The following is a 23,123-nucleotide window of genomic DNA, read 5'->3' as shown; positions in this document are numbered from 1 at the left end:
GGCAACCGCCGCAGCCCCGCGGGGCTCCCAGGACAAGACAGCGATCGGATTTCTCGTGGTGGCCCAGCTCCCCCTGTTCCTCTCCCCTCCTGCCCGGGAACCCCCGGAGCCAATCAGAGCGTCGCGGAGCTCCCGGTTGTAGAGTCCCGAGCCCGGGACCCGCCCCTCTTTGTTGCGGTGGCCAATGGACGCGTTCGGAACATCGGCGGCTGCCCGGGTGACTCGGTTATATGTCACAGAATAACATTCGAGAATGGGACATGGAATGAGGCGACGGCCGCAGCAGCCCCAGCAGCCCCAGGCCCAGGCCCAGCAGCCGCAGCCGCCGCAGCAGCCCCTGCCGTCCCCGCCGCCCGGAGAGGCTCCCCGGCCATGAGGCCGGCCGGCCCGAGGTAGGGTCCCGGGGCTGCGGCGCGCCTGCCTCGCGCCCCGCCCGCAGCCAGTCCCCCGGGGTGCCTGGCGCTGGAACTCGGGGAGAGGGGCGGGTGGGGCCACTTGCACGGGTCCCTGGGACTGCAGCCGCCTTTCGCCCACCGGCCCCGGGAGGGCCCGGGCGGGCCTCCGGGCGGAAACGGGACCGCCTTTGCCAGCCGAGGCTGCTGCTGCGCCCTCGCGGCAGCCCGGGCGCTCACGTGCCGGCACGTTCTGGGCTCGGCTGGCGCTCGGCCACATCTGGCACCAAGGAATGCGTGGAGCCTTGTGGGGACCTCCCGTTCCTTCACGCAGCACGAGCTGTCTTTCTTCTCCCTACCCGTCCACTCCGCACCCTCCGCGCTCCTTGTATCCCCCTCCCGGTGCCTGGGGGTGTGTGTGAAGCTTTGGGACAAAATTCGAGTCGCCTTCCTCGGGAATTGCAGGGCTGGAAGCTCGTGTTCAATTCCTGGAGGGGGTCTGTCGGCGCACGGGGGGAGCGGGGAGTGACGCGGGGACACTCCAAGGCCCCACTGCCGTTGGACACAGCCCCTCCTCGGTTCCTCTGGTGTCCACTTACCCGTGGTGTGTGCTGTGTCTCCACTGATTTCAGGCTCGGCCCGTAAGCGGAGCTCCAGCCGCCGCTCCCGGTTCGCGCGTCCTGCGGCAGCCAGAAGCAATGGAGAAGGCCGTCCCGGCGGGGCGCTGATCCCCGCGCTGCGCCCGCGCGCGCACACGCCTCTCGCCGCCGCCGCCCCCTTTTCCCCCGCGCACCCCCGCCCCGCCCTGGCCCCACCATGACCGGCTCCGCGGCCGACACTCACCGCTGCCCCCACCCCAAAGGCGCCAAAGGCACCCGGTCCCGGAGCAGCCACGCGCGGCCCGTGAGCCTCGCCACCAGCGGGGGCTCGGAGGAGGAGGACAAAGACGGCGGGGTGCTGTTTCACGTTAACAAGAGCGGCTTCCCCATCGACAGCCACACCTGGGAGCGCATGTGGATGCACGTGGCCAAGGTGCACCCCAAGGGGGGAGAAATGGTGGGCGCCATCAGGAACGCCACGTTCTTGGCAAAGGTCAGAAGCTTCGATGGACGCGAGGGGGTGGGCAAGGAGGGGAGCACTTCAGTCTGTACAAAGCAAGCGGAGGCCGTGTCCATTTTCCCGGTCCTGCTAGCGACTCCCTTCCGCTCCCTAGTCTTCCGGCCAGCCCCTGCCCCTTGGCTTCATTGAGATGTTTGTCTTAGAAATGGGGGAGGGAGAGGTAGAGGGCTTGCTGCTCTGGGACTGTGAGGTCTGGTTGTGCCAAGGTTTCTTTAATCTCCAGCCAAACTTTGTTGACTCGCCCCCATGTACATCCTCCTGCAAAAGCTGTGGCCGCCAGGTAACAGCAGCACTGCCAAGAAGGCACAAGCCCCCTAGTGATCCCACTCTACTTTTCCTCTTTGGAAACTGTAGGTCCTCCCCTGTCTCTCCCTAGCAAATGATTTATTAGGCTGTGAATGAATTTTGCAACCAACCAGACTTCTCAGCTTGAATCATTTCTAGACTTCTTGCCAATTTTTTTTTTTCATGACAGTGACTTTCACCTCTGAAGCTTACAAAGCGGTGAAGTATCTCTTTTCCCAGCTTATCTGAGGTCCCAGAAAAAAAGAAGAGTTTTGGCCATGGCCAAAGGGACTTTCCAGGACACGTGATGCATTAGTCCTACTGGATAGAGAAAGAGGCTCAGGAGTGAAACTCATTCTATCTTGGAGAGAGGCCAGTGAGCCCATTGAGTTTGGTGGCCAAGGCTATCGTAACTTAAGAGGGAGGGAGAGACATGTGCCATGGTCACTATCTAAGACATCAAAATGCAAACTGGGGAGAAATACTGCACAGCCTGGGGGTTAGAGCATGGCAGATGGTTTCCCTTGCCCCCTGGGGACACTGGTGTGGCTGAGAAGATTCCTGGGCTGGTCTAGGAATGCCAGACCTGAGACCTGAAAGGCCATCTGGCTGAGGCCCCAACCTGGAGCATCTGGTGATCTGAGCATCTGAGCCCTGCAGGCCGGAAAGCTGTGTGTGCCCTTGGGGGAAGTGACAGAGCCCTTAAGCTTCCTGCTGCAGTCAGTTAGTGTTTTATTACCAGTAGGTCAAGGAGATCTTCATTATGCCCAACGAGAATCTTTCCTGCTTCAGTGTCAGCTGTAATTACCCTTGCTGAGCTCTCCTTGAGCACAAGAACAAGATTGGTCTTGGCTGGCAGTTCTGACTTCAGATTTTGCCCTTACTTGAGCGAGCCTTGCTTTACTTATGGAGGAGTTGGGAGCCCTTTAAACCTGGAAGAGAGGTGGCCACAGGGGACAGAGGCCTGTTCCTGCTGTCCCATGCTGCCGTTCTAATTCAGCCTCCTTATCACCAGCCCTGCTTCTAACTGTGGCTTCATCGTCCCTCCTGGTCTTGTGTGTGGGGACCCCTTTTCTCTATGGGAATCAGCAACGTTTGTTTTGGTGGAGACCAGGCTCCCCTCTTTCTTCTTTTGCAAGATGTCCTGGGGCTGGGGGGACTCATCACCTTACAGAGCTGTCCCAGCCTGGCCAGATTTGGGTTTTGGTGGCTGGGAAACTCTTAGATGGAACAGAAATTCGCCTTCTTCACCCTCACACCTCATCACCACTGATTCTTGTTTTGCCCTTTGAGTCAGGGTAACCCACGTCGACTTCCTTTGCAATGATGTTACGACATGGCGTTCCTGGAGTAAGGAAGGGACTTGGAGTAAAAATGAAGGCACTGAATTCTAGTCCTGGTTGTGTTACCTCTGGTTTTTGGCCTCGGTCACTCGTTGAGAATCTCTGGCCTTAGTTTTCTCATCTATGAAATGGGAGTAGACCAGATTTGATGTGAACTTCTTTCCAACTCTTTAATCCCTGCTGATATGACCCAGGTATCTCCAGGTCTCCAATGATCTGTGTGACAACAGAGGTGCCCTGGAACAGGTCCTCAGAACTGTGACATTTGGTCATTCAGCATCTTCCTTTAGTTCTTTGTCCACAGGTAGCTCCTTTCATTGTTTCTTAGGTGTCACAGTTGCAGTTCAAAACACTTTCCTCATCCTCTTTCCAGGACACTTGCTAGTTTGTCACCAGACAGTCCTCTAAAATAAATACATATGAAACACAATATTCTTTTTTTTTTTTAATGTTTATTTATTTTTGAGAGAGACAGGGGAAGGGCAGAGAGAGAGAGAGCAAGAGAGAGAATCCCAAGCAAGCTCCGCGCTGTCAGCACAGAGCCCAATGTGGGGCTCGATCCCTGGAACCGTGAGATCATGACCTGAACTGAAATCAAGAGTTGGACACTTAACCGACTGAACTGCCCAGGATCCCTGAAATACAGTATTCTAAATGTTGTCTGAGCAGTTTAGAGCACAGATTACTAGTCCCTGAGACCTATACCTGTGGCTAAATGTTGTGTTCTTAAAAAGAGCAAAAGAAAACAAGACCCTGTTTTTACATAGCAGCCACACCATATTGTACTTTCACAGTAACCCAGAGTCACAGGAGAACCCCTTCCAAGCCAGGAAAACCTGGGGCCAAACATGGATGGGCCTTGGCGTTTTGAACCTAAATTAAGAACCTAACGTTTCTCTCTCTTACGTTGCATCGTAATAGCTGGTTCTCCACCCGAACTCCATCGTGACATGCCTCCTCTCCCAGGTCCTGACGTTTCCCAAACCCTTACCCCTACCTAGGTCCTCAGATGGGAACGGCTGGCTTCCAAACATCTGCTTCCGGGGGCCACTCCTGTCTGGTACAAGGTTGTTCTTGCACTCAGCTTGGCAGACTTTTTCCTTTGGGTCCTTTGGGCCCTTTTCTCCTTTAACCAGTGTCTTGCTGAGGACTTTGGACAGAAGAGGAGTGGTGGGGGCTGGTAGAAGGGTTGGAGAGTTTCAGAGAGACTAACCTTTTTTGGCAATTGAATATGGACTAAGAAGGAGTGCCTGGGTGGCTCAGTCGGTTAAGCAGCCAACTTTGGCTCAGGTCATGATCTCGTGGTTCATGAGTTCAAGCCCCGCAACAGGCTCTGTGCTGACAGCTCAGGGCCTGGAGCCTGCTTCAGATTCTGTCTGTCTGTCTGTCTCTCTTTCTGCCCTTCCCCTGCTTGTGCTCTCTCTCTCTCTCTCTCTCAAAAATAAATCAAAACATTTTTAAAAAATTAAAAAAAAAAAGAACATGGACCAAGAAGCAAAAGAAAAGGACAGGGGAAGGTGCCAAAGGCTTAAGAGGAGGACTGAATGACCCTTCTTTGCGAGACATTTTGTTAGCAGCCGTGGGAAGTTCTGCTCACAGGTCCAGGTGCCCCCACCTGGGGGGCTCACCTCCCCTGCAATCCTCCTTTTCAATATGTGACTGTAGGCCTCTCCTCTGGTGGTTGTTGGGTCCAAGTCAGCAGCTGACTAGGTGACAGCCAGGGTTTTCAGGGAGAGTACGAGAAAGTAGCAGGGTCACTTGGAGGATGATAGAGGAAGGAAAGGGAGAGGTGGAGAGAGTGGCTGGCCTAGAAAAAACAGCACAGTGTGCTAGGAAACAGCTCCTCCTTTCTTGACTGGCTGGAGCTGGACTCTCCAAGGGGCAACCAGCATGGATTCGACAGGAAACAACAATGGTTTCTTATAGACCCCATGGTTTTGTGCCTCGTTCTCATGTTGTTTCTAAATTGGGAAATAATTCACTTTTATAGGACTCAGCTTTGCCTGAGTGAAGAAGTGTGAGACTATGAGGTGAGAGCATGCAGTCAGGGCCCCCCGCCTACCCCCCTGCTAGCTCGCTCGGGCAGCTCACTTCCTCCTCTGTCCTGGATTCAGAACCGTGGTCTGTCTTTCCTGCCTGGCCCAAGGTTGAGACCCTTGGACTTCCATACCAGGCCACCATCAACATGTTCCTGTCTGCCCCAGATGCAGGGGCCTGGGGTCCATCTGGGGCTCATGAGTGATGTTATGCTTCTCCAAGTTGCCAGAGAAGATTCTTCTGCCTGGTACCTGCACAGGCACTTATATTTTCCAGAACAGGAGCAGCAAAAGGCTTTGCTTTCTTGCTGTTCTTTCTTGTTAAAGATTACTGATGCTAAGCGTTCTGGCTGCCTCCCTGGCTCCTTTTACCCCTTCGCGTGTGTGTGGGGATGCCAGTTACACACCTGTGTCCCTTCACATCACTTCTCCTTGCATTCTTTGGACAGGTAATTATGTTTGCCAAGAATGGGATGAGAGAGAGCCTGACCACAAAAGCCTTGCCTGTGGTTTGTTTCATTATTCTAGAACACCTGTCTTTCCGTCTGTGCCACTACTACCCTGTCCGCCACCTCCCAGGACCTCCAACCCCAGACCACAGGCACAGCACCTGTGTGGAAAGGCTGGTTTTGCTCTCTTCCCTCTGGATTCCACCTTCATCAGCTGGGCAGCGGCTTGAAGGGCCGGTTGCAGGAGGCAAGAGACAGGAACCTTGAGGGGAAGGGCCATGGAAAATCTAGGCCAGGGTTTCAGGTGAAATAGGGCTGGAAAATACTGTGAGGAGGGACTCTCAGGATCCGTCAAGGAGGGGGGACAAAAAGGGAGCGTGCCATGGACATTTTATAAAAAGGTTGTACAAATGTATGTTCCCAACGCGCTTTATAAGAGCATCCCATCAGCATTGAGTGTCCGCATTTCAGAAGATCTCTGCTAACTGGAGGTGAAAAGTGACATTTAGCAGTGGCTTTGCTTTGCATTCCTTGAATTATTAGTGAGCTTGGAAATTTTTTCCAAAAATTGATTCACTATTTGCATTTTTTTTGTGCATTGTCTTTTTCATGGCTTAAAGAAATCGTGGTAAATATACATAACGTATAATTTACCATTTTAACCATTTTTGAGTGTACAGTTCTATGCATTAAGTACATTCACACAGTTGTGCAACAATACCACATTCCCCCTCGGGAACTACTTCCTCCCAGCTGAAACTTTGTACCCATTAAATGCTAACTCCCTGTTCCTTCCTCCCATCAGTCCCAGGCAATCACCCTGTTCCTTTCTGTGTGTATGAATTTGATTACTGTAAGAACCTCATAGAGTTGTCCCCCCCCCCCCGCCGCCGCCATCCACTGTTTCCCTTTCTATGGTTTCAGTCACCCATGGTTACCCGAGATCTGCAAGCAGATGATCCTCTTTCTGACCTACGGTCATAAGGTCAATAGTAGCCTAATGCTACATGACAATGCCTACGTCATTCACCCCATTTCATTTCATTATGTAGGCACTGTATCATCTCATATCTCGAGAAGGGTGAGTACACAGAGAGTTTGAGAGAGATGATATTCACATAATTTTTATTGCAGTATATTGTTATACTTGTTCTATTTTATTGTTGATTGGTGTTGCTAATCTCCTTACTGTGCCCAACTTATAAATTAAACTTTATCATCAGTATGTATGCGTAGGAAAAAATGTAGAATATATATAGGGTTTGGTACTCTGTGCAGTTTTAGGCATCTCTTGGGGTTCTCAGAACGTATGCCCTGTGGATAAAGGGGGACAACTGTAGAAGAGGTATATCATACAGTATTTCTTCTTTTGTGCCTGACTTATTTCACTTAGCATAATATCTTCAGGGTTCATCCATGTTACAGCTTGTGTCAAAATGTCATTTTTTAAGGCCAAATAATACTCCATTTTATGTATATACTACATTTTACATGTTTTTTTTTTTTTTGAGAGAAACAGAAAGAGAGAGAGTGTGTGTCTGCATGAGTGGGGGAGGGGCAGAGAGAAAGGGAGAGAGTGAATCTTAAGCAAACTGGGTGCCATCAGCACAGAGTCCGACTTGGGGCTTGAACCCACAAACTGTGACAAGCAGGCTCCACACTGTCAGCACAGAGCCCGATGGAGGGCTGGAACTCAGGAACAATGAGCCCATGACCTGAGCTGAAGTCGGATGCTTCACTGACTCAGCCACCCAGGCTCCAGCCCGAAGTTGCCTGCTTTATACATTGGGGCATATAATCCTCACAGTCAGCCCAGAAGGTTTGAAGTAGGTGACACTCCAATTTTATCAGGAAAGAAACAGGCTTAGAGAGGTCGTGCAGCTTGACCAGGGTCCACAGTTAGGTGGCAGAGCAGGGACTGGGGCCTTGTGTCTGTCTCCTAATTACTCACCAAGGCGCCCACCTGGCTTATACTCCTCATCCTGTGGGGGCATCGGTGGCCTGAGATGCTGGCTGGGAGCTGGCCCCCCAGCCCGAGCCCCAGCCAGCCGTCCCAGACAGCAGGGTGAGTTGTAGCCTGATGACATCATCCCCTCAGCTGTCTCGGCTTCTCTCCCCACCACAGCCCTGATCCCCAGCTGGGGCTTGGGGAATGTGGCCGCCACTCCTGCACTCTTTTGGCCAGGGCTGAGGTAACCAGGCAGCTGTTTTTAAAAGCCCTTGGGCGCCACCGGGCTGCTATTCTGAGGACCAGCTGCCACCTGGTCCCACCCCACCATCTGGCTCTCGTGGGTTCTGCTGGGCTTGGGGGAGTTGAAATAATTTGGTGGTTGGCCCGTCTAGCTACCTCTGAACCAAGTCCCTCTGGCTATGGCGGGGCCCCGGCCAACAGACACCCCTCCAAGGATCCCTTAGGTGGCTGGTGATTCTTTGGGACATTTCCCCACACTTACCATCTTTTCTATTAAGTAGGTACAAATAGCACTTTTCTGTATAGAAACATGCTTGTGCCTTCATGCTGGATAACTTCCCTCCTTCCTGTGTCTGTGCTCCCCTGCCACCACCTTGTACTTGGCCTAGAGCTTGGAACGTAGCAGGTGCTAAAGAAATGTTCACATCTCCCCTTCTCTCCTCACTTCCCTGTGAAATCTCTGGCACAGTCTTACACAGAATTCCAGGTATGGGTCGATCCGTAGGTGTCACTGCAAAAAACGACAAGCTTGACTCTAGCGTTTGTAAGGGCAGAAATACAAGGATACATTCCATATTTTGACTCCGTGTGTGTGTGCGCGCACGCGCGCGCGCACGTGTGGGCATGTGGGAGGGTCATGTAAGCAAATGGTCAAATTGGAGCACTTTGCTCGGAAAAATTACTCTCCGAGACAGGAATGTGGCTTGAGTTGATACGTTGTAAACAAAATGCAGTTTGCAGAACAGCTGTGCAAGCATGCGCACGCACCTCCTACATTCCCTCCCGGGGGCGCACTCACACTCAGCACCTTGGCTGTGAAGTAGGGCGTGGGACTAGTTTCCTTTTTGCTGAAGGGGCAGTTGCTGTCGAGTAGGAAGTCAGCTGCAAAGCCAACAGAGAAGAGAGGCACTGAGAGGAAAAGAATGCCAAGTAGCGTTTTAAGTCAATGAAGCCAAAGGTGTGGACGGTGGAGAAGTATGGCAGAGCCCCCTCCACTCGCACCTGCCGCAGGCCCAGGGGCGGCATCCCTGTGGGGTCTGAGCCTGGAGCACCGCGCCGGGGGAGGGGGCGGGGTGGGAACACCCTTCAGCGGGGTCTGGCTCTGGTGCCTGGCCAGGCTGCCCGGCGCTGTCCCCAAGAAGTTTCTCCACCGGCGGCTCCACCTTCCATCAGCTAAGCACTAAATCCCCAGGGCCTCCCTTTTCCTGTTTTCTTGAGGATGAACTAATCCGCCCTGGGGCCCCTTCTGCTCCTCCCTAAGTGGCTTACGCCTGGAGGAGTCTCCTCTTTCCCTCCTGGCGGTGGCACTGCTCACCGGAGCCTGAGGCCAAGCTTAAGAGCCTAAGAAATGGGGAATAAAGCACGCACTGCATCATCCCTTGCCTCCCAGGAGTGGCTGGATTGGAAGCCCCTGCCCTTTCTTGTTCTGGGCCTCGTTGGCAGGGCTGCTCAGAGCCGCCTGGTGTCTCAGAGCTGGTGTCTTAGCTCTAAATTCCTGTAAAGAGTCACTTACCTCTCCCTTTCCTGTCCTTGCGTGCTGTTGCTCCGTTCTCCTCCCAACAGAGCTTAGAACTGTGTGCCCTCGGTTGTAGACACTGGTGAGTGTTGACCAAGACTAGGAAAGGGAGACTGGCAGCTGTCAGGGGTGAAAGGGTAAGGTGGCTTACGGGTCACAGGGACTGCACTGAACTGGGAAGAGTCAGGGCATGAGGGGAATCTTTACTAATCCACGTGGGCCAGACTCAGAAGGGCTGCGATGGGCGTGGTGTTGAGGAGAAATGGCGCGTCGGAGCGCCATGTTGCATTTTTTCAGGGTACCATTCATCTTGTGTTCAGTGGTCCCCTTGAGCATAATGGGTCATACCAGCCATGCAGGAAAACATGCAGTCCCTGCAGTAAAACTCTGAGGGTTAACGGAGCACTTCTGTGAACATCCTGGGCCAGGCTCAGTGGGGGACACTATAGGACATAGTCCTTGACTTCAAGGAGACACTGAGGCTTCCATGGGAAAGCAGGCTGAGGGCCCTAGAGAGCCACAGTGACCCAGGGCAGGTGTGTATGGAGGGAACATACAAGGAAAACTTCGGCAAAGGACCGGCTGGTCTGGGGGGCCCTGTGCAGGTGGCCATCTGCTGTCAGGAGCAGCTCTCTGGTGCCTTCAGTCCTGTGCCTGCCCTCAGAAATTGGGCCCCAGAGCATCTCCTTGATAAAAAGTTCTCTCTACTTCTTTGCAGCCTTCAGTGCCCCAGGTTCCAAACTACAGGCTGTCGATGACCATCCCAGACTGGCTCCAGGCAATCCAGAACTACATGAAGACACTACAGTATCCTTCCAACCAGGGACTGGGCAGACCCGGCCAGGGAACGGGCATGGTGAGCTCCAGTCTGGTGGCGGGTCTGTCCCCAGTCGGTCAGCACATGCTCTCTAAGATTGGTGAGGCCGGGCACGAAGGGATGTCCCAGCGTGAGTGTCTAGAAAGCACCATAATAGAGGGTGTAATTGCAGTGGTCAGACCCTTCCCCCTTTAGGCAGGTGCGGGCCAGGACAGCAAGGTGCAGTGAGGCAGCGGTGGCCCCCTGGATCCCCTCTTCTTTCCTTCCCCTCCTGTCTCACCACCTCCCCTCCTCGGTCATCTTTGTTTCCTTCCTTCTGTCTTCCTCTACTGTCTGTCTTCCTCCCTCTTCCCTCCTGGCCTTCTTTCTGCTCTTTTGCTTTCCTTTTCACTTTTTTGTCTTCATCTTGACCACTCATAATCTGGAAGAGGCCCACTTGGCACTGCCTTTGGCAGACTGGTGGCCTTGCCTCCTTCTACAGGAATACGTGGGGCTCTGGGATGAGGGTGAGTTTGAAAAGGTGCCGAGGAGCCCAGTGGGTCCAGGCTGGATTCAGACCAGCCGGACTTGGGTCCTTCTCTCCGCCAGTGTGCTCGGGTTGTTCGTAACCAAGATTAGATCCGTCCTGTGCGCCGTACCAGCAGCATCGTAAGAACAAGGGGGCAGAGGTGGGTGGGCCACTGGCTCCTGCTGATGTTTTTTCAGGGACAGGAATCAGATGGGAGCTGGCTGACAGAGTTGTCTGTGGGAGGGACACACCGTTTGCTCGAGTCAGTGAGCATCTCAGAGCTAAGCCGGCCTCAGACTCCTTAGCCCCTAGCACATTGTCCAGGAGGTCAATTCTTTGATGACCTCTGTCCTTCCTCCCTAGAGCCAGAATTCAGCAGAAAAGATTTCATTGGGACACTGCACACGTGTTCCACGTGCCTCGGAAGAGGCCCTTCCTCTCTGGGCTATCGGCAAGAATCGGGGCTGTGGGTTTTTGTGTCTTCTCTGAAGGGAAGAACATACCAGAGGGGAGTAACACCGATTGCTGCTCATTTGGGCAGGCAGATTACTTCATTAGCTTCTCGGGTCCTGTGTCACAGATGAGGAACTCCCCTGCATGACATCTTCCCGGTGGAATCCTGAAGCAATAGGAGAAGGGGACGCGGACACCCCTGAGCAGGCTATCTGGTATTGGTGCTGATCCCCAAACTGGGGCCCCTGGGGAGCTCCATGTGGTCCAGAGCATAAACCCCTACCAGAGTAGACCTGGACCCAAAGAGCTAAGCCTTCCTGGAGGTGACCGGCTCTTCACAGAACATTTCAGAAGGTGACAGAAATTAGAACGGCTCCCCATTTCTTTCTTTCTTTTTTTTTTTTAAAGTTTATTTTTGAGAGGGGGAGTGGGTTGGGGATCCAGAGCACAGAGGATCTCTGTGCTGACAGCAGAGAGCCCGATACAGGGCTCAGACTCATGAACCGTGAGACCCTGACCTGAGCCGAAGTCAGACGCTTAACCCAGTCAGCCATGCAGGGGCCCCTGGCTCCGCACTTCTATCTAGGAAGCCGTCTTCACAAGGATCATCCAGCCAGAGATGAAAGAGAATGATCCCGGCTGGGAATGCCCTGACAGGGGCAAATTTGCATGTGCCTTACGTATCGTAGGCTCTGTCTCCCTGTAAGCCCTGCAGCACATTCTCAGCCACGTTTTCACTGTTGCCTTGAAAGATCTGCTTTTTCATTCTCTTCTCTGACCCGTGATGCTGGTCACTGACCTGATCGCTGACTGCAGAGAGGGCGGGAAGAGGGAGAGCACCCAACAAGCTGCCGGGATCCTGCGCTCCAGGTCACCTGGCCCTTGGAGCCACCACACAAAGAAGGCAGAGTGTGGCCTCTGTGGTTTCTCTTCTGACCACACTTTCACAGGCAGATCTCGAAGACCTTTGCGGTTTCGGTTCCAGACCACTGCAAAAGAGCGAATGTGGCAGTAAAGCGAATCAAGTGAAGTTTTTGTTTCCCCAGTGCATATAAAACTTATGTTTACACCACCCTATAGTCAGTATATTACGTGTGCAGTAACCTGTCTAAAATAACAATCTACATACCTTAATTAAAAAGTTTTAGGGGCTCCTGGGTGGCTCAGTCGGTTAAGTGTCTGACTCTTGATTTCGGCTCAGGTCCATGATCTCATGGTTCCTGAGTTCAAGCCCTGCATCGTGCTGTGTGCTGACAGTGCAGAATCAGCTTGGGATTCTCTCTCTCTCTCTCTCTCTCTCTCTTTCTGTTTCTCCCCCGATTGTGCTCTCTCTCTCTCTCGGAATAAATAAACTTTAAAGAAATAAAATAAAAAGCCTTTCTTGTTAAGAAATACTGACCATCATCTGAGCTTTCAGTTGAGGCATAATCACTGATTGATTACAGGTTACCATAACAAAATATAATCATAATGAAAAAGTTTGAAATGCTGTGAAAATTACCGAGGTGTAACACAAAGACACAAAGTGAGCAAATGCTGTTGGAAAAATGGTGCCAACAGACTTGCCTGACGCAGGGTTGCCACAAGTTCTCAGTGTGTAAAAAAACAAAAACAAAAACAAAACCCCATCATTTCTATGAAGGGCAGTACAGCAAAGGACAATACAATGCTTGTATTTAGTTCCTTGGGACTTCTTACTGCTTTGTCCTGGACACAGGAACACATGATTGGGCACCAGGCCAGCCCTGACTATAGACGGGCTCATTTGGGGATAGGAGAGGACAGACTCTGACAGCTTCAGAATGCTAGCCATAGGTGGATCTTGCATGGGGTTCTGGAAAGACAGGTGCCCCCTAAGCTCTTTGCATGGGGAGAGACCTTCTGAGGATCAGCTCAGGTTCAGTAAGTCTCTCCCACTGAAGGTGATGTTTACAAGAGGCTCTCTTCTCCAGCTCACTTTCTGGAGCTCATAGCTGTAAGGAACTGAGCAAGGAAGGCCAGGCAATTTTTTATTATTTTATTATGGATTTGTCTCACTTTACATGCTAGATGTATAGATTAGATCTATGAAAAGGAAGAAAGCTAGGCATATAAATAGATTTTTTTACTCACTGAATTCTACTTTAACTACACCCGGAATCTCACTATTTAAAAAAATTTTTTTATGTTTATTTTTGAGAGAGAGAGAGAGAGAGTGCACAAGCTTGTGCACGTGGGGGAGGGGCAGAGAGAGAAGGAGACAGAGGATCCAAAACAGGCTCTGCACTGATGGCAGAGAGTCTGATGGGGGGCTCAAACTCCTGAACCCGTGAGATCATGACCTGAGCTGAAGTTGGGAGCTTAGCCCCTCGTCTTTCTCTTTTACCTCTAAGGGTTTTTATATTGCAGTTTTCAATAGCTGGGCAAGCCTGTAATTGTTATTGGCTGTTCTTATGGCTCATGCTGATAATTTCCAGCTTGGTGAGCTTGTTAAAATCATCTTTCTGGCTATCACCCTGGAACCTCCAACAGAACAGTCCCAGACAGGGTGACTTGGAAATGACATCTAGGGTTAAGATCGTAGCCTGGGGGGTGCCTGGGTGGCTCAGTCAGGTTAATCAGGTCATGATCTCACAGTTCATGAGTTCAAGCCCCACATCAGGCTCTGTACTGACAGCTCAAAGCCTGGAGCCTGCTTCAGATTCTGTGTCTCCCTCTCTCTCTCTGCCCCTCCCCTGCTCTCACTCTGTCTCTCTCTGCCTCAAAAGTAAACATTAAAAAAAATAAATAAATAAAACTGTTAGCCTGAAATTGGAATCTCCAGAGGTGGATCCCAGAATCTGCCTATAATGAGCTCCTCCTCCCCCTTCCCCCTGCCTGGTAGTTCTTACGTATGCTTGTGTCTGAGTGGTCAGGCATGCCTGTGCTGGGAGGGGAATCCTCACCCTCCTCAGAGAGGGTGTGCAGGGCACTTAGGTGCTTGGTGCCACCTTCTGCCACTGCCTGTACCACTGTAGGGTCACACATCTGATCTCATGCACGCTGCCAGGGTTACAAGTTCATGGTTCATTCAGGCTCTGAAGAAAATCAAGATCCAGTGTCAGAGAGCATGACATCAAGGAATCTTTGGTCTCCTTCAGAATGACCTGGTGCAGGCTTGCCGGTCCCTGACACTTTCTGGGCAAGCAGCTAAATCCCAAGTTGTGGGTAATGGTGTCATCTTCTCAGACTTCATAATCATTGTCTAGTATCAGTCCAGTGAAATTAAAGTGAGATCTCCACAGTAAGCTTTGCTGCAGAGACAGTGCGCTATTGAGAAACCCTACCACCCACCCACCCTTCTATCCATCATCCTTCCATTCCATCCATCCATCTGTCCATCCAGCCACCCACCTACCTATCCATCCATCCATCCATCCATCCATCCATCCATCCACTCCTTCTATCCATCCATCCATCTCTATTATCTGTCCATCCATCCACCCTTCCAATCAGTCACCCTTCCATTCTATTCATTCTTTCCATCTATCCATCCATCCTTCCACCCACCCACCTTTCCATTTCATCAATTCGACCCTTCCTTCCTTCCATTCATCCATCCACCCTTCCACCAATCCACCCATTTTTCTATCTGTCTGTCTACCCATGTATTCATTTATTCCTCATGCATTTAATAATATTTGCTAACTGGAATATGTTGGGCTTGTGCCAGGCATTATGGGTAATATAAAGATAATAAATAAATGATCCCAACTCTCAGAGTTTGTAGTCTAGTAGGTGAACTAAGACATGTTTTCCCCTAAACAATACAGAGCAGATTGAAATAGCTATTATAAAGATCCAAGCTGTTTGGGGGCTTGAGTTAGAAACTGGATTTTCAGAGCAGGACATTGAGGAGTAAGAGGCTCTTGGCTACCTTCTGGCTACTGAACACTTTCTGGAAAGCCCCTTACTTCTTTATCCCTTTGAGAAATCAATGTACATCTTCCTCTGCTGGATTACTGGGGCCTTTGGAGTTTTCTGTCACTTTCCCTTTACATACTTCACACAGATACAATCATACAGGGACCCAGTTCTTTGAAATTAGGAAAATGAGACCGCTGAGTGGGTAAGTGGTGCATGATCTGTGGGCCAGGTGACGTCTCTCCTACTTGAAAGCTGCCCACTCCCTCTCTCACTCTTTATCCCTGTATCCCAGTGCTCAAATATCCAGTCTGTAAGGGACTGGGATTGGGGGGGGTGCCCTGGGGCCAGGTTGGAGGTGGGGCTAGGGCTTGGGCCACTCTGACAGCTAAGCTCCATGGTGGAGACTAACTCTTCCAGGGGTGGGGGAGGCGTGTGAAATTAGTTTTATGTGGTCTCCTTTACTTTCTCTTTGTAAAGCCCCTTGTCCTGTGTAATGCCCCTTGCCCTCCCCTTGGGAGGATGCTGGGGAATATAGGCACTAACCTCCAGGAACTAACTCTTGGAGAGAGCAGTGGAGAATTTAAGAATTTAGTTCTGCCAGTGCAGATGTGCTTTGGTTCCATCCTCCACACCGAGCTCTCCCCTTTTCTCTGCAATCCTGCATGGCACCTAATGTGGAGACAGGCACGCTGACGGATTGACAGACGGACTGACTGCATGATGAAACAAGTCCTGAGATGCTTTGTTGTGTTCTACCCTACAGGTTAATGGAAACAGCAAAAGAAATGACTCGGGAGTCCTTGCCTATCAAATGCCTTGAAGCTGTCATCCTGGGCATGTATCCTTTGAGTTATGTTTGCTTAAGTTTGCTCCATAGATGGTGGCCTCAGAGTGAGGCCGATTGTGCCTTCATTGTCTTAGATTCGCAGAGATGATGCCCATTGTCTCCTTGGGGGAAACTGGCAAGCTCCCCTGGTGCCTCTCTTTAACTTTCACCTTCTGGAGTTGAACCAGATCAGAGCTTGATGGGACCATTGTCTATGTAACCTGTTAGCTGAAGCCAGTACCACTAGCTCAGGCCACATCCGCTGGGCACAAGGAGAATTCCAACTTAGAGGGACTAGAGAGAGAGTGTGTATCATTATCTTTTGCATTCATCTGGCTTTATAACAGGATAGACACTCAGGAGAAATAGGATTATCCAAATGCATCTCTGGGGAAGATTCTAAGAGTAGACTGTGGAGGAGACCAAGCAATGGCGTAGAGTCCTGACTCCGCAGAACATAGAGCTGAAACAAGGGTCTGGTCTCTCCCATACGTTCTGTTCCATTTTCCACAGACTCCTGGCCCAGCCTAAGGGGAAGATGGTCCAGAAAAGTTGTGACAGCACTGACTTAGTTAGTTATGATGGCAATAAAACATGATCTGGCACAAAAGCAAAGAAACTTGTGGTCCTTTGGGTTGGACAGCTGGAAGGGGGCAATAACCAAGGAAATGCAAAAAGACGTGAACTTGGTGGATGGTCCCAGGTAAGACTGGTTAGGTCCTTGAGGGCTGTGCTGAGAAGTGGGAACTTTCTTCAGAAGGCAATGGGAAGCCCACGGGAAAGATCTGGAGCAGAGGCATGACACGCTCAGGCATGTTCTTTAGAGAGGTGGTTCTTAGGGCAGATTGAAAGGCAGACTGAGCTGTTCCCTGAGAGAAATGGTGGTGCTTGAACCATGGTCCTGGGCGTGGGAGCGGGTGTGAGGGGACATCAAGGAGACAGGATGTACAGGATTTAGAGGTCAAATGAGGGCAGGAGTTGACGAGGAAGGAATCAACCAATACAGCTTTCTGGATTCCAGATTGGGTGACAGTCTGTGGAGGATGGGCTGGATGGATGAGGGATACAGAGAGGTGAGAGACTTCTGCCCAGGAGCCATAAAGGTGGAGGAAGGAGTTGGGGAGTCATTGGCACCACTTGTGGGCTGGGTAGCTGTAAGAGTTCGAGGAGACAGAGGCAATGAGCCCACATTGCCGGCTTGGAAAATTGGGTGATCGGATAAGTGTGCTGCAGCCCAAGGGAAGGATGTGATGGGGAGAGGCGGATTCAGGGGGAGATGAGCTCGGATTTGAATATGTCCCATCTGAGACACCTGTAGGTTGTTGAGGGAGGGGGTGTTTAGAGTGTGGCGCTCAGGACCCGGGTCTGCGCCGGAAATAGAAATTTGGGAGCTGTGAGTATTTAGGGGGTGGTAGCTGCTGTTCAAGGAGTAAGAAGAGAAAAAGATCAAGGATGGATTCTCACTACTTTTTGCTTTGGTTGGACACGGTGAGCCTGTGATAGAAAAGTTAGAGAGGTAGAAGGAAAACCAGGAGAGAAGATTCCAAAGTCAGCAGAAGGACAGGTGACTCCAAATCGGACTGGGGACAATAGGACAGGTGCAGTCTGTTGGTTTGGTCCCCTGGACGTTTTCTAAAATATTTTTTAATGTTTATTTATTTTTGAGAGAGAAAGAGGGGGAGCGCAAGCTGGAGAAGGCCAAAGAGAGAGAGGGAGACAGAGGATCTGAAGCAGGTTCTGTGCTGAGAGCAGAGAACCCGGTACGGGGCTTGAACCCATGTACTGTGAAATCATGACTTGAGCCGAAGTCAGACGCTTAAGTGACTGAGCCACCCAGGCGCCCCAGTCTGCTGGACATTTTCACGGGAAAGGCAGTTTCTGGCCGTCTGCAGCCTGCAGAACACTGGCCAGGCCTCGTCTGAAGTACGATTGTCCACAGGTGCCCAGGCTGACATTTGAAAAATGGAAACTTGAGCCGTATTGAGGCCCTGCCCCACTCTCTTGTCCTACCTCCATCCTGCTCCTCACAAAGGAGATGAAACGTGTGCTGGGGAGCCCAGCAGGAGGGCAGAACGGGGTGGGGACAGCAGATGGCCCAGGGCCCTTTTGTGGCAGGAGTCAGCCACAGCTGTTGGGCACAGCCCCCTGCAAGTTTAATGGGGGTGAACAGTTGTTGGGGATTTGCCGGAGGGATCAGTGAGGGAGAGCACAAGCACAGGCCCTTCCCTAGGTGGCCCAGCTACCCTCAGACTCTGCTGACGGATGTCCGGGTGTACCTGGACAGAGGTCACCTTGCTTTACACAGTAGCCGTGTCCCTGCGCAAATTGTATAAACCCAAACACGATTTTGGCTTACTGGGATTACTTAAATCTTTAGGGACTGTGAGGGATACACCTGTGACCGGCGTCTGGGCCAGCCCAAATGAGGGGACAGTGGCTCTTGGTTTTCCCTCGTTCTTACTGGTGTGACGTTTTAGAAAAAGGCAGAGGAGGTGGGAAGGGTGCAGAAACATGGCTCATGCTGCTGAACTCAGGGAAATTTGACTCTTGGACACAGACGAGAAACCCAGACCTGAATTCTAAAAGTTACAGCATCTTTGTCTTTTCCCTTTGCTCTTTGTCAGCACCCCTGTGGCCCACTTTTCTCCCAAGCACAGTGAAGGACATGGCTTGAGTCAGATGTCCGTGTCTCCCACAGGCCCCTCTGCAGGTCCTGGGAGGCAAATGGCACTTCAGCAACTTTGAAACAAGTCAGCTTGGCTGCTGCTTAGAGCCCTGTGTCCCCTGTCTTGTCCTGCCTTGTTTCCTCTCGTCTGACGTGAGGCCACTGTTCAGGATTCGTTCATGGAGAGCCCCTTCTTTCAATCTTGCCTCAGTGCGTGCTCACACTCTCACTTGCCTGCCGGAGAGATAGACCTTTGGTTCCAAGTTATCTTCTAATTCCGGCACCAATTTCGGGGGCCTTGCTGACCCTGAAGGGGTTAATCATGGTACCAAAGTTCTGTGCCAGATTCAAGTGGCAGGTATGTTCTTAGAGGTGGGGTAGGCACATGCCCAGCCGGCTAGATTCCGGGTGGATCTTCCAGGAGCTTGGGCACTGCTGTCTCCCTCTTCCCTAGAAAAGCCCAGACCATTCCTTGCCCTCATCCTTGTCCCCTCCTTCTCTGAGCCCAGGTCCTCTAGGTCCCAAGGCTTTCCTGATTGCCATCAAGATGGAACAAATCCTTGAGACCGGTCTTTCCTGCACCCTCCTCACTCCCTCTTCTCCACGTGGCCGACTCTACTTGTCCCACGAGACTAACTTTGGCATGGTAACCGCATGACCTCTTCTCTGCTCTCCCCGCGCGCTGGGCTTACCTCTCTGACAGTACACATCACACTGGGGTGGTTCCTTTCCATTTTATCGAGATCCCATTGATGTACAGCACTGTGTAAGCTTAAGGGGAACAGCATAATGGCTTGACATACGTATATAGTGAGTGTGGGGGTTTTTAACTGCAGTAAAATATTCATAACACAAATCTACCATTGTAACTGTTTCTAAGTGCACAGTTCAGTGGCATTGAGGACATTCATGCTTTTGTTCAACCGTCAGCACCCTCTGTGTCCAGAACTTCATCTTCTCCAACTGAAACGCCCATTGAACACTAACTCCCCATTTTCTCCCCTCTCCCCTGCCAACCACCGTTCTACTTCTGTCTCTCTGAATTTGATTACTCCAGATACCTCGTAAAGTTCAATCGTACAGTATTTGTCCTTTTGTGGCTGGCTTATTTCACTTAACACAATGTCCCCAAGGTTCATCCATGGAGCATGTGTCAGAATTTCCTAACCTTTTAAAAAGTTTATTTATTTATTTATTTATTTACTTATTTATTTATTTATTTATTTATCTAGAGAGAAAGAGAGAGAGTGCAAGAGAGGGGCAGAGAGAGGAGAGAGAATCTCAAGCAGGCTCTGCACTGTTAGCACAGTGAGTGACACAGGACTCAAACTCACGAACTTTGAGATCATGACCTGAGCCAAAATCAAGAGTCGGATCCTTAACTGACTGAGCCACCCAGGTGCCCCAGAATTTCCTAACTTTTTAAGGCTGAATATTCCATTGTATGTATTCTCCACATTTCCTGGATCCGTTCACCCGCAGACCCTTGGGTTGCTTCCTCCTTGGAGCTGTTGTGAACAAAGCTGCTATGAACATGGGTGTGCAACTATCGGGTTCGAGTCCCTGCTTTTAGTTCTTTGGGGTACATACCCAGAAGTGGAATTGCTGCATCCTATGGCAATGGTATGTTTCATTTTTTTGAGGAACTGCTGTACTGATCATATTGTGTCCACTTTGAGTCTGTCTCCCTGAGAGACTTCCAGAGAAGGGTTGGATTCTTCATCTTCGGCTCCACAGCCCCACCTGTGGGCTGTCTGGCACAGGAGATGTGCACCCAGTAAGTGCTTGTTATACTGACTAAAACAACTAAGGAATGCCCTTATTCTAGCCCCAGAGAGCTCGTCCCAGAAAACAAGCAAGAATTGATGTAAGAGGGCTCAGAAGGATATGATTTCACTCCCTTCCTGCCGGTTAACGTCACATGGGGAAGTGAAAACAGGTAACCATTTTTATAGAGAGGAGCCATCTGTGCCTAAATTGAGGCTGAGGACGAGGCTGACCTCAGGGCTGCGGGCTGGCTTCTATTAGTTCCTGTCTTTCAAGGGAACCTGCGTTGGCCCCCACTGACGCAGTCTTTTGAAGTGTAAGGAATGTATGTTCACAATGGAGGTTTATCCATTCAACAAGCATTAAGCAAGCACCTCCGTGTGCCAGGCCTGCGCTATGCCCCGGGGAACACCAGCATGTGAAACAGAACTCCTTGCAAGAGGCAAACAAATAAACAATTACAATAGTGGGTGATTAAGCACCGGCTACTACAGGGGTTCTTGAGTGGGAGCGGGGGTGGTACTTAACCCACACAGAGGAAGGTCAGAGAAGGGAGAGGAAGGGGGAGGGGATAGCAGTGAGGCTGTTCCCGTTGAGGTGCAGCCTGTGGAAAGAGGATAGGGCCCACAGCATCCTTATCACTCACGATTCCTAGGAGTTCCCAAAGGAATTGAGTCCCCTGCCCTAGAAGGCTGATGTGCAGTGAAGCCATAAGACAAGTTATACCGCAGTTGGGGGCGTCATGCAGTACGAAGAGTGTTTAGTGGCATTTTGTTGAAAGTTTCGTAGGTCGCTTTGGTCTCATAGCTTTGTGCTGTAAAGGCCATTTAAAAGTCATTTAGGAGTTTCAGTTACATTTGACTTCACATTATGAGGGATTATACGTGCTGAGGGCACAGGTGTGGATGCTTTGGGGTCCCAGCGTATCCTTCAAAAAGTCACGGGTCACCCTTGGGTCCGTGTGCTAGTCCTGGGTGTGGCGGAAAGGAGATTGCACAAAGGAATAATGAGCAGGGGCTGAACCGTGGCAGGACTTTTGTAAGGGATTTGGGCTAAGTCTGGGGAAGATGAGAGACGCTGAAAACTTAAGCAGAAGAGCTGACGTGTACCAAATTTTGGCTTGAATAGACCACTCTGGCCTTTGTGTGGAAAGCACGTTGGTGGGGGGGGGGGCAAGAAACGGTGAAGAGAAATGCTCAGAGAGTGGAAGACCGTCTCTACTAACTGAGCACTTATCATGCCCTGGCCACCATGTTCAACACCTGGATGATTATTTACCATAGAAACACTCTGGAGTCACCGAATGTTTTCAGCAGAAAAGTGACGCCAGTGAGTTTTCCGCATCACTCTCCAGAAAACCCAGTCCTGGCCAGGGCTATCCTGGGACTTTGAGATGGGCTCGTGGATGTGGCACTTCTTGCCCCTGGCTCCAGCGTGTGGAGGCACGGGGGGTAGATACTTGGAGCTGCGCTCTGTGGGGGTTACTGGTCCCAAACTGAGGCAGCGGTAAGAGGCTGAGTTAGTCCATCCAAATGGGCTGATAAGTGGAGAAAGCCAAGCTGTGATCCCAAGCGCGTTGGGGATGAGGGGAGTCTGTGGTTTGTGTGCTGGAGGCAGCTTTCTGTGTGGTACCCAAGGCTGTCGACATGGGTGTGCCGGGGCCCGTGAGAGGAGCAGATGAGGTGCAGGTATGAGCTGTTCTGACACCTTGCCATCCAGCTAATCAACCAGTCTGTTTCTTTTATGTCCGCATTGCCTTGCCTTGATTCTGGTTTTCATTTCTTCTCTGGAGCATTGCAGAGGCTTTCGGTTCCTGGTCTGTCCCACACGCTCCAGCCAGAATTAATGTCCAAGAACATCATTCTGATTACATTAAAAAAGCCTTTAATACTCATCATGCCCTGTAGAAGACTGAGGGAAAGGGAGAGATCATTGTTTCATTTTGCATTTATTTAGTTGCTAAAGTAGAGGGCAAGTTTTTCTCTTTGTCCCATATTAACTTGGCTCTGATATGCACTGTATACTAGGTACTCAAAGATATCAAGTGAATCCTTTCTAAAAGGATCAGTCTCGGGGCGCCTGGGTGACTTAGTCGGTTGAGCGTCTGACTTCGGCTCAGGTCATGATCTCGCGGTCCGTGAGTTTGAGCCCCGTGTCCGGCTCTGTGCTGACAGCTCAGAGCCTGGAGCCTGCTTCGGATTCTGTGTCTCCCTCTCTCTCTGACCCTCCCCCGTTCATGCTCTGTCTCTCTCTGTCTCAGAAATAAATAAATGTTAAAAAAAATTTAAAAAAAAGGATTAGTCTGGAAAGGTAAGGTGTGGGCCCACTCGGAGGCAGAGGGATGGACACTTTGCCCGTATGGGCCACTTCCATTACTGGGAGTCCAAGCTCTGTGAATTTTCAAGGTCTCCTTTCTCTTCCTTGACTCAGATGGTCTAAGATACTTAACCAATGGACAGCCTTCCATCGAGCGATTCCCCATCAGCTTTAAAACCTACTTCTCAGGAAACTACTTTCACCATGTTGTGCTGGGGATTTATTGCAATGGCCGCTATGGCTCACTGGGCATGAGCCGAAGGGCTGAGCTGATGGACAAGCCGTTGACCTTTCGGACTTTGAGTGACCTCATCTTTGACTTTGAAGACTCCTACAAGAAGTACCTGCACACAGTCAAGAAGGTCAAGATTGGGCTGTATGTCCCCCATGAGCCTCATAGCTTTCAGCCCATTGAGTGGAAGCAGCTGGTCCTCAATGTCTCAAAGATGTTGAGGGCTGACATAAGGAAGGAGCTGGAGAAATATGCCAGGGACATGAGAATGAAGGTAGGTGCTGGGAAGACAAATGAGCAATGCAAAAGAGTTCTATCCCTGT

At 51.0% G+C, this 23,123-nt stretch overlaps 1 protein-coding gene across 8 annotated transcripts in view; it reads left to right on the top strand.

Annotated features, from left to right (window-relative positions):
- Window positions 1-245: 245 nt before the first annotated feature.
- VASH2 (vasohibin 2) overlaps window positions 246-23,123 on the top strand; it is a 38,260-nt gene continuing 15,382 nt past the window's right edge. Inside the window, exons 1-6 of one of the 8 annotated variants that reach the window (XM_042924703.1) lie at window positions 247-392; window positions 1,025-1,484; window positions 10,050-10,138; window positions 15,140-15,196; window positions 15,758-15,828; window positions 22,683-23,074. In XM_042924703.1, the coding sequence (XP_042780637.1) occupies window positions 1,209-1,484; window positions 10,050-10,138; window positions 15,140-15,196; window positions 15,758-15,828; window positions 22,683-23,074 (885 nt within the window). In that variant the 5' untranslated portion in view covers window positions 247-392; window positions 1,025-1,208. Of the gene's footprint in view, window positions 393-1,024; window positions 1,485-10,049; window positions 10,139-15,139; window positions 15,197-15,757; window positions 15,833-22,682; window positions 23,075-23,123 lie in introns of all 8 variants that reach the window. The other 7 variants (XM_042924705.1, XM_042924704.1, XM_042924707.1 and 4 more) reach the window with 7 other exon arrangements.

This window comes from Panthera leo, chromosome F3, assembly GCF_018350215.1.
Source record: "Panthera leo isolate Ple1 chromosome F3, P.leo_Ple1_pat1.1, whole genome shotgun sequence".
NCBI classification, from domain to species: domain Eukaryota; kingdom Metazoa; phylum Chordata; class Mammalia; order Carnivora; family Felidae; genus Panthera; species Panthera leo.
This window is presented reverse-complemented; position numbering and strand designations above follow the sequence as displayed.